Below are 12063 nucleotides of genomic sequence, written 5' to 3' on the forward strand. Positions count from 1 at the left end.
CTCAAACTGAGAATGGCACAACTGGCACTTCTTTGAGTGGAAGGGAACAAGGGCAGCCTCAGGCAAATTTATAAAAGTATAACTTTCAATCATATCCTACCTACTGCTCTGGGACTCCAGACTACAGTTAAATTGATGTCTGCAGCACCCACAGCTGGCTGAGGAATTAATCCAGCTTTGGGCATGTCCTCCATGACTAACAGCCACGACATGTCGGAGAGAAGGAAAGTCTGCTAGCTCTAAGGCAGATCAGTACTGTGGGAGATACCTTAATGCAGTTTTACATCCACTTTTAATAAACATACGATTCACACCAAAAGCATAAATTAAAAGAATATACTTAAAATAATAGGGTGGTTTTTTGTGTACTGTACAGATACCAGTTCTTTTGCTTAAATTTATGGTAATATAGGTCATGCTTCAGACAGATATTAAAAAACTGGAACAGAATCTGATTCATCAACACAAACTGCAGCCCACTCACAGCCATACAACAAACCCCAGGGCCAAAAGAATGGAACAGAAATTCAATTAAAGGGAAAATTTCCATCTGCAGTAATAGGACGAGTGTTCAACAAATCTAGATGGGTCTCTCCAAGCCCAAGCCAATGGTGATTCCATGAGATTTCATTTGCAGAATTCTGATGGTACATGAATTACCTTTATATTTCCTAAGATAATATTTTGCTTTAGACACTCTGTTTTCATAACAGATAGGTGAAAGTATAGGATTTCTGCCTTTACTGCCTGTGAAACAGCTCCTGATATGCTACCTGAAATTTCCAAATTCAAATTAATACTCTGCCAAATGTTCCTTGTTTTTAAATGTGATGCTTTATTTCCAAATCTATGATCCTTCCTATATACTAATCAAATATCAATGGCACTCACCCACTTGTCACCTAAGGATACAGCTCTGATTAAGAAACCCTTTTTCTCCATTAGGTTTGTTTGGTAAATAGAAAGTTACATTATGAAATAGTTTAGTTTTTATTTGTTTATGCTGCTTTTGCTGTGTTTGAGGGATATCAAACACTTCACATCTGACATTTATGAAATACATTTAACTAGCAGTTTAGGCTAAGTGAACCTTAATGTTTCCTTAATATAGTATAATTCAGTATCCTGTTTTGAAACAATGCATCTGACAAAGCCAATACAGAGAGTGTATCACTTTCTGTCCATTTGCCCTATGTAGAGTTACTGCAGTTCACACAAGTTTAGTGGTGCTTCATTGCCAAACTGGCCACAATCTGTATGCACAAGCAACACAGGTCAGACCGGTTACTCTGAGCAAAAAAGCACTTACTGCTCTTTAGGCAAAGAGAATGTAGGCGCCATGGAGATCATTAAAGACATGGAGAAAAAAAAAAAAAGAATCAGAAATGAAATGGATATATTTCTTTTCCAACTGGATGCATGCAGGAGCTGCAATAGTTACTCTCCCAGTGCCGGCAATGTGTTGTGACAGCTATCAGTGCGTTTCAGTTACAACTAATGTGAGAAAGGAGAGAAACTTCTGACACTTTATACTTAGTGAGGGAAATACACCAACAGCACTTACTGCACCTTTACCTTGTTTCCAGAAAATCCAACAAACTCCAGTAACCTCAGAATTCGTGCAGGAAACATGGATAATGTCTATGGGAAAAGAAAAGCAACAGTAGCAGATTTCTGTGTCTCAGCTAAAGATTGCCTCATGCCACTTTCCCAAACATAATAAATAGTCAATACAAACTACTAAAACCATCTTTATATATCTGAGGATTTCCTGGGTAAATTTATATACTGTCTGTTTTTTGTATACAATTTATACAGAAATATCCATTTAACTCAGGACTGCTGCGTCTCCAGGATTCCCTGACAGAAAGATGTTTACACAGCACGTACATTCAGTATCTGCAGCACTTCTGGGAAGTTTCAGAAATACTGGGTGTGTGCTGCACAGAACATGTTTGTTCTGTGTGCGCTAAATCCATCAGTGGGGCCGGTGCCAGACTCTCACACAGCTTAAGGCGAGCTGAGGGAAGCACCAGGCACTTTCTGCAGTCCATCATCTCAACAACCACTGCACCCTTCTGCACCTCTGGGTCAGTGTCTCTGATCTACCAAGCAGCATCCTGCTGTGTGCTGCCACACAAACCATCACCATCCGACCCCTTGTTTTCAGAGCAGGATGCAAACAGTGGCATGAAACAGCAGCCTCTAACTACATGATCAGCAACACTGATGTCCACAGAACTGTTCAGGCATCTAAGTTATCAACATTTTCAGCTCGAGAGAAGAACTGCTGGTACGTACCAAATTAAAGGCTCCGACTCCAAGCTTTACACCTCCCTCAAAATGAAGATGGTTCTCTCCTTTGACATAATGTGGAGACTGTATGAGACTGTCCAGCTCCCTGAGAAGGCAAAAAAAATTGTGTTCTCATTCTGTGCTTGTTCAATCAAAGAACATTTTGTTCAATACAGGAAAAGACAATTATAATTTATTTTTAAATGGATGGGTTATCAGAAATCACTACTTGTTTTTTCTAATGGTCACAGACCTCACTTCTGTAGTATCCCTTTATTTCCCTGCATAATCCTACCAGATCTGAAGCTGTTTTGTCCCCAAGCTTTCCACAGCCATGCGTTTATCACAATGCTGTTTTAGTTCATTTTGTTTATTGCTCAGGGGAAAAAAACTGCTTTAATTTCTGTTCAGGCTGCCCAGTTTTTATCTGCTGACTGTTGCTAATGGATATACGACTTTTTGTTGCAATTGCAGCATTTACAATGGATTGGTCACCTCCAGACTGCACAAATGGATGCTGTCACCTTTCTCCCTTTCAGCATCCTTCTGGAGAACCTGGACTGGATGTTATTATGTGTTCGGTACACAGGCAAACATTTTATGCACTTACAGCAAAATGCTTCTTTCTAAATTATTTCACTCCATCCTTTTTATAGCATATGGTAAATTTTCAGCCCTGAAAGAGAGTTTTAAAAACTGATTCTCTGCAACATTTCCCCTTAACATCTCTGCTGGGAGTTCTGCTGCTGTTCTGCTGACAGCAGGGAAAAGAAAGTCGGTTTCTTATACCACCAATTACGTTGTGATAAATATCAATCAATGCAAATAAAAGTCCCATTTCATCATTTTCTCTGTAACCTTCCACACCACACCGTCAGCAGGGCTCGAAGTAATTATTTCTTGCCACATCAAAGGTACAAAAACCATAACTGCCAATCTCACATAAAAACTTGCCCTGTTAAAATATGTTCTAGTAATATGCAAGTTGCTTTTATCATTCTTTTGAAGGAGACCACCTAAGTCCTATTGGATTTATAGCACTCTGCTTTTACATACACTAGAACTGTTCTTAATTTATTGAGGCAGAGCTGAGCATGCTTCCCACCATATACATTTTAATGAGTCTTTTCAGAATTTACTACTGCACTTCAGAACACTTTGAACATGTTGAAAACAGCCCTCCATTACTGCCCGAACATAAATACACAGATGTTTTTAGCTTCTAGACACCAAGTAATGGACATATTGCAAGTTCAGATAAGCAACCCTGCTTATCATTTTTAATAGCATGCACCTTCTCTTTAGAGTACAACAACTGCCTTACTTAACCAGATTAAAGGTCCAGCTAACCCAATATTTCACACAGACAGTGACATATGCTTGGGAAAGCATCCTCTAGGAATTGCCTGTTCAGTGACTTTGTGACGTGGAGAGCCTGCATCTGTTCTATTCTAATTAGCCCCGATAAGCCTATTTCCTGTAAATTTGTTTGACCTTTTTTTGAAGTCAGTTACATTTTCCATTGCAAGCTCTTCAGTTTATTTTCTCTTAATTTTTTTGTTTCATGCCTTTTTAATCGAATTATTCACACATCACCTACTGGTTTTCAAGGTTCCAAAAAAAAGCTGCATCTAGAACAATAAAGAAATGCTATTTCATAAGCTGTTTCATGCAGTCTCATCTGAAGTAGGCAAACCAGGGAGTTAACAGGGAAAGAGTTCACTACCTTTTTTTCCCCCTCCCTATTCCCTGCCTACCTAGTGCAAATCTGTAAACAAATCAACCATAACTTTAGTGTCTTTCATTTTACAAAGAAGGAATCCAAGTGGGCTAAGAAAGGTTCTAGAAGCAAGGCCCATAATAAAGGCTGGAACAAACAAACCACTAATTCATTTGTGAATGGAGAATTTCACTTAATACTTGAAGAGTACACTTAATTTTATCATCACTCTAACATACCTGTATGTTTGGTAACTGTTTCTGACTTTGATGCCTCCTTTTATGAAGCTAACCATATTCTCATCCTGTTATAAAGGAAGACACACAAGCAATACAAATTTATAAGCATTATAAACAGCTTTTATCATCTGGAGATGAACACATGCCCAGAACATAACCATCATCACACACAGTGTAATTCTCTAAGAAACAATACATAGACTTACGGCTTCCTTTCTACATTTAAATACTTCTACTCTCTTTATACATATATATGTACACGCACTATATATACACATATATATATATATAAATATACATATATACATGCTTGACTTTGATGCCCCCATGACCTGTGGACCATTAGAATTCCCATACTGAACACAGGGAGCTAAGCTAACGAATGGCCTCCACAGTACATGCACTTGTAACTGCTTCAAAAAAGATAGTTTTCTCATTTGTCCTTCAGCCTGATTAAGATTTGAATGTTTCCTGGCTCAGCACCAGACACAAATAACTGCCTGTCCTCAAGTCTACAGAATATAGTTTCATATCCTAAAAAAGGAAGCAGGGTAAGTAAAGTTATGCAGGATATGCTCTTTCTGGTCTGAATCAAGTATCTACAAGCCCCATACTTGTATGGTAGCATGGTACTTTACTTGCTATAATGAACTGAGAAGTTACAGGAAAGTATCTGGGGAACTATTAGTCAACAGCTGTATCCCAAAGAGAGAAGTCTTTAGTCTCAGAAATTTCTGGTGTTAGTTTCTTGCTCCATTAATCACATCTAATCTGTTATTCTGCTTTGTTTTGATATCTGCTATTACTTTGGGACAAGAAGGCTACATGTGTTTTAGCAGATGACTTTTTTCTGGTGGATGGTATTTTGAGAGCCTGTACAACACATTGTGGAGAAAAGAGCATAGATTAGATGAACGCTTTACTGTTATTGACAAGAAAATGGGCCCCAGTCATGCTCATCAGGATGTAAACAAAGAGACAGAGCCTGGCCCAAAGAGCTTTCCATCCTTCTGCCAGTCAGGAAAATAACTCGATCTGATCAAACTTCCCAGAAGCAAACTCTAGAAGAAACTGAATGACAAATTAGTGTCAGAAGCCTAACGTCCTGAACTGAAGGGTAGGGGCTTATTTCTGCAGTCTGCAGCTGATCTGCCTTTGACAGCTGTCCTTAATAAAGTTGTCAAGAGTGACAGATGAGAAGATAAGCACTGTAAGCAAACACGTAATTCCTGATTATATATTCCCAGAGACCTGAATCCCAATAATATGCAATCAAAATAATCACACAAAGACATGATTCTGTTTTGCTTTGTTCTGCAGAACAAGCTGAATTACTAATTAGAGAGGACTTGGGCACATCAAACCGTATATTCTCAGTTGTATACACAAGACACCAACACCAGAGATAACCAACACAAGAATAGTCCATCCTGTCCCTCTTACAGTTATAATGGGGAAGTTCTAAAAACGATTGCAGCCATAGCTTCAGACATCACTTGAACCGGCCCAGTGCTAGAGGTTACTCATGCCAAGAAGGGGTATGAAAATAAACAGACAAAATCATCCAGACGAAAGAGTTTTACACCACTAGGTCAAACAACAGCCATCTATACTTCATCAGTTTTAACAAAGAGAACATGTATGGTATTATATTTGCAACAAGCCATGCAAGAAACCATACCTGAAGGAATGTGAGTGCTGCTCTTTGAAGTAAACATTCAGCATAGCAAATTTCTGCATGGATTTCCTCTAATGTCACAAGGGATGGAGAAAAAAAAACCAAACCAACAAACAAATCAATCAGATAAAAAAATAATTAAACAAAACTTCGACCTTTAATAAAGGAATAAACACGCAAATCTCAAACTGAGAAAAGTAATTTCAGAATTGGCTGCGCTGTTTCAGCTCTAAACTACCAAAGCAACCCCAAGCAGTAACGATAAGCAGTCACGGTACACAGAGAAATTCTGCAGAAATTTCCCAGATTATTTACAGAAATTCTTGAATCTGGAACCTTTCTGGCATTTCCACATTAACTTCTTGTTACTTCCTTACATTGTAATTTCTGGAAGTACCGAGTCAGTAGCCAACATAGAACAACCATTAACTTTGGACATGGCGACACAGCAATTGCCAAAAAACCAATCCAGAAATCACTGATAAATCATCAGATCTATCAGTGAGTCTTTCACCTAATGCCTTCTTGCAGACTGCCAACAATTCTAATTCCAAAGAAAAAACCCAAACAAAAAGGCAAATTAGAGGCAGCGTTACCTTCAGTAAAGTTTTCAAGGCTTTGTCTATGCACAAGGTTGTTGATGGAATCAGCTACTGTAGATTTCTTCCTAAATCTGCAGAAAAGTCAGTTCAGTCATTCTGAACATGAAGGAACATGAGAACTGTATCTTTCTTCTGGCTATCTTTACAGTCTATAAAATACCTCTGCTGTTCATCAATCCACTGTCGTCTCACTACATACACAAACATGAGAATATTCCATGTAAAATCTTGTCAGTATGACCCTCCTGAGATCCGCCTTTTATCCTTTGTGCACAGAATCCTATTTTGACGGTGGAAATGATCAGGCAGCTTTTTGAACCATTTTGTGTGCGTGTGCACACTGTTTCAAAACAGCTGGTTGCAGCAAAATCATCACCAAATGGAAGGATTCTGTAGCACCTATAAATGGTAAATAGCCTCCAGACACTGCAGAATCAGCATAATGGGTAGGACAAAATACAACTTAGAATAAAGAAAAATCAGATATTGTGGTAAACAGAAGTTTCCAGGAAGAGACTTCTGAAAACACCAAGGTGTGTGATCTGACCTCATAATTGAGGAGCATTGAGCAGGAGGTTGGACTAGATGGCCTCTTTATGTCAGCTTCCAGCTTTAGTAACTGAACTGCCCCACACTTACTTTTGACAGGTGGCTTGAGCTTCTTTCATGGTGTTTCCTGCATTCATTATGTCCTGAGGATCAAATGTCATCATAGCTTGCATTTCCAGTATGGTGGCATAAGTCAGTGCATGATACATGCTGTCTTTAGTTCTGCAAGAAAACACAAGACTCAAAGCAGAGTTGCTTTGCTTTTATTACTTTAAAAAACAAATACAAATCCAACTCCAGAAACACATTAGTCTGATAGGAACTAGGTCTAAATGAATTAGAAACCAAGCACAAAAGACAGGCAAATAGTTAATGTAACTAAGAAATGCAAACAGATTCTGGTTTGTAAAGGAAATTATGTCTACAGATCCAGTGTCAATAACTGTGCTGAGATGTTCCAATTCCAAGCCAAGGATAGGTACTTAATGTATATGAAGTACAGGAATTAACCACATGGCTAACCATTCAGGGAAAAAAAAAATCATTTTTCTTTTTCTCTTTAATAAATTACCTAAAGGTACTCAACAATACATGACTGAAATCCAGACATTGTTCAATTTTGGGACAGTTAGGACAGACTGAAGGAGACAAGTAACACAACACTATAACCTTGACCAAAGCAGCAGCATCTTCAAGCAGATTTTCGTACTAGCTGTATTCCAGTCTAAACCAAGCATGATGGCTTTTTCCTCCTCTTCTGTCAACTTTCCACCCCAAATTGCTCAATTTAGATACTATTCTGAGGGGCTTCAGATGGTATCTTTTTTTACAGAAAACCAAAAGATATGGCAAGAACGCAAGGAATACAAGTAATCCTAATCTGCAGACATTGCTAGCACCATTTCTCAGGCAGGCAGGGTTTATACACTTGCACACACAGCATTTACTTCATATCCATGTTACAAACATCTGCTAACAAATCTAAGTATCTTCAGGCCTTCATGTCCAACAAAGACAACTTTGGAAACAGGTTGAAGGGAAAGCTCAGATGAATTCCTTCTATAGACACTTTCTGTGGACCTTTCTAATTCACTCACAATCAATTCCACAAATCAGATAAACACTGCCTAAGAGCTACATTTGTTATTTCAATTGTTCATACTTTTAGAACAGATCAGATAGATCACTATTGCCAAGCTTTCACAAGATCTCAATTCACTTGCATTCTCCTCTGGGTTTACATATCTGGGTTGCACTGAAATATAATCTTAAGGGTAATTTAAGACAACCCTGCACTCATCAGTGATCCATAGTACCTCACTGTGGTGATCTGAACCCCTTTAAGCTTTCTAACCATTCATACACCATTACACACTGATTCCTTTGCTGACTGGAGTGAAACACCCTAAAATGTCCTCAGGAGTTCCTGAGGTTTGGCTGTTTTACAGAGCCAAAAAGAAACCTTCTCAGTGACAACATGCAATAAAATGAATGAAGGGAAATCCCAGCAATTATATGATCCAGACTCACCTTGTATATATATGTTTTCAGATTTAGGGATTACAATTATACCTAGTGCTGGCACACACAGCATTACACACACCTGGTATCTCCCTTGCCAGCCTCCATCACAGTGCCAGAGGGCTCCTTTTTGCCAAGACATGTGGCACATGCTGGCTGAACTGAAGAGATTTGCAGCGCACATCTTTAAACCATGTGAAAATCAGCAATTACTGACTGTCCTTAAATCACAGTTGCACATGTTAAATCCACAGGTTACCTAACAAGTTGCTCCAATCAACCTCTAAGCCAATCCAGCAGAAAAGCCATTTTGGGAAATGACCTACAGCTGTAAGCACTGTGAGCCTCCAAACTACACAGACATCCATCCATCTCATCTCCAGAGTGAAAAAGGAGAACAGACCAATAATAAAGAAATTGGTTTAAAATCCCATGGAGTCAGGACAACTCTGTCTCAGTCTCCAAGACTGAGATTATTTCAGTAGGCTGACAACGTAACTAGAAAAGAACAAATTATAACATGCCAACATATGAAGTGTTCCTATTCATTTGACTTCTCATCAACCTCAGCTGACACAGATAAACACAATTCACCTCAGATTTATTAAAATAAAACTCTTTCAAATTCAAAGCAGAAGGAAAGCACTAAAATAGACCTCTTCCAAAAGTTCAGAAACTTGCTGTCAGAACCAAAGCAGGTAAGCATTAAATCCGCTGCTCTGAAAATTCATATTTTTCACATACACAAAGATAAAGAGGGATTTCCCTCTCCAGCAATTTGTTGGATGTAACAGTTTGGGGTTGGTTTTTTCTTTTGCTTTCAATTCCTCAGCAGGACATTTTGACTCTTCCTCAGGATACCGCTAGAGTTAAGTAGCCTTTATGACATAAACTAACACTCTGATTAATCACGCACCCAAATAGTTGGTATCACATGGCTGAATAAGAGGATTATATCTTTAGGCATTTATGGAGTTATGCCACACATCTGCTCTCCAACTGCAGTACAACCACTATCGTCTCTGTAGCGCTGCCCTTCTTCAAGACCTGCATCTGTTCCCACTTGAAACAAGCACCTACAGGAAGACACTGATAACTCTCCTCTCCAGATGAAGTGTGAAAACCTAAAGGCCTGGTGTGTTTTAACCTCAGAATTGACTCAAGGCCAATCTCCTGTGTGAGAAACACAGATATCTTTTTGGGGATTCTTTAACTGTAGCTCAATAGTAGGACATGCATCACAAGCTTATAGAAAGCCCAGGGTCAATTTTGTGTGCTAATTTAGCATCAAAATGCTCATATCAAGTGAAACAAATCCAACAGCAAGGACTGAGGAGGAGTCTGTTCATCAAGGCATATCCAGGAATGAGGGATCAGGGTTCAAACACCAGCTGCCTCAGTAGGATGGGGACACATGGGGACAGAAAGGATTCCTTTGCTTTAGACTTAGTACACATGTTCCATATAAGAGATCAAACTAATCAAACTCAGAGCATAAGTTAAAAGAGAACTGGAGCCTACCACTGTACAATAACCACGTTAAGAAAGAAAACTGACTCTACAACTTCTTTGCTAAAACTGTTTCAGGAAACAAAATGTTCTGTGCTATGAAGCAAGAACACCAGATTATAATTTTTATGAAACAAAATCTCATCTTTATGGAGGATATTATTTTCCTAACAGATAAAAAGAGCTTTATCTCAACAAGTCCAGACAATATCCTTAGCTATTTCTTCTTAAGCTGCTAGGAGAGATCTTCTGATTTTAACTCTCATACGTTGCCAAAATCTGCTCCCAGTTACACGTGGTACAAATCAGTTGGAAATACACTCACCGTGGAAGCCAAATCTGAGTAATTTAGTGAATATACAATAACGTAACATAGAGCAGAGTACATCCTACAACACAACCAGTAAAGCTGCAAAATTGGGGGTGAGATATTCTTTACAAGCACGTAGAAACTGAGCAGTATTTCTTTAAACAGAGATAGAATGTTTATGGACTGTGAAAATCAATTCTGAATCTCAGCATACTAAAAGGCAGCAGTGAGGAACTGATGACTCCCAAAGAAAACAGTCAGCATTACCACATGTGCCCTCTCTTCGTTCCCTGAAGAGATGGGTATTTTGACGGGTATCATCTGTGGGGAAATTTAGCATCTTGCTTCTGCATCACACTTGCAGATAGTGTAGGTCTGTACTTCCCTTGCTGCCAAAGGACAACAGGAGTAAGGCTTCCTCATAACAGGCTAATGTGAAAAATCAGTTTCAAAACTGTTTTGCAATAAAGCAATACACTCAGGTACAGAAACAGAATAGCAGCTCACAAAATGTATCCTACAGGGCCCAACAAAAGCTGGATAGAAACAGCATGCAATACAAGAAAATGGATTCTCAAAAAACAATGCAGCCTCACCAGGTTTTGCAGTGTATTGAAACCTCCTTTCAATTAAGTATCTCCCTGTCTTATGCTAGAAACTGAATAAGCATTTCCAGATGGGCACAGGAGCTTTACTACCAGAGTTTAATGATAACAGCCATTCTTCTTACAATTTTAATGACATCTTCTGATGATACATAAGCACAACACAACATTGCTGCGAATAAAACCAACTCTAGCAACACACTCGAGCCTACAATTTATCACAAATGTCTTTCAGAGTGTACTTAACTGGGTAAGCCATAAATTCTGCTATCAAAAAACTGAGGTGACCACCTCAACAAAGCAAAGCAGATCTCCAGCATTCACTAATCCCTGATGGATTTCAAGCACACACTTCTGCCCTTAAGTGGCTCCTGCCTGAGCAGCCACAACCTGCGGAGGACTTGGGGGAAGTGAAGGAGGTGCAGAACACTGATGCTATACTTATGGATGATTTAGGTAAGTAAAAGGATAAATGGGTAGAAAGGAAGCTGATGCAACCTGCTACTTCTGCTGCTGCTGAGGATATCTGAGGCCTCATACAGGTCTGAGCAAATGTACACACTGAAAGCCATAATGTTTACTGAAAAGTGTTTGCATGTCATTTCACTGAGTTCTGCATGTGAACACCCAGAGCTCTGGTTACATGAGTCATCAGATCACTGATATCTCCCAACACCTCTGAAGTCATGCAGTTAAGGATAAAGGAAATGGCAAACTGAGGTGGCAAAGGAGAAAACCTCCATTGTCAACAAATTTCACTTGATATTCCAGTGATCTGAAAAAAGGCACAACGTAATTTGCTGATGGCTCGAAAATAAATGGAGCAAGCTGAGGGAAAAAAAAACCAAACATGAATTAACCATAGATTTAACAAGCCAAGAGCACAGGAAACTTCAGGACGGTATGAAAAAGAAATCAGAGAAAGTGGCAAGATAAAACAGTTTTTAGAAGTTCTGGACCTCACTGACTGCAGGTGGGCAGCAATGCAATCAGGGCACATGAGCACAACACTGAGTGTAAAATAAACCATGAGAA

At 39.0% G+C, this 12063-nt stretch overlaps 1 protein-coding gene across 3 annotated transcripts in view; it reads right to left on the reverse strand.

Moving 5' to 3' along the window:
- TTC39A (tetratricopeptide repeat domain 39A) overlaps positions 1-12063 on the reverse strand; it is a 37581-nt gene that overhangs the window by 16291 nt on the left and 9227 nt on the right. For all 3 annotated transcript variants that reach the window (XM_015870462.2, XM_015870464.2, XM_015870463.2), the window contains exons 3-8: positions 7174-7305; positions 6529-6605; positions 5936-6003; positions 4255-4319; positions 2302-2401; positions 1576-1641 (exon numbers count right to left, since the gene is read on the reverse strand). In XM_015870462.2, the coding sequence (XP_015725948.1) occupies positions 1576-1641; positions 2302-2401; positions 4255-4319; positions 5936-6003; positions 6529-6605; positions 7174-7305 (508 nt within the window). The remainder of the gene's footprint in view (positions 1-1575; positions 1642-2301; positions 2402-4254; positions 4320-5935; positions 6004-6528; positions 6606-7173; positions 7306-12063) is intronic.

Source organism: Coturnix japonica, chromosome 8 (genome assembly GCF_001577835.2).
Source record: "Coturnix japonica isolate 7356 chromosome 8, Coturnix japonica 2.1, whole genome shotgun sequence".
Classification (NCBI taxonomy): domain Eukaryota; kingdom Metazoa; phylum Chordata; class Aves; order Galliformes; family Phasianidae; genus Coturnix; species Coturnix japonica.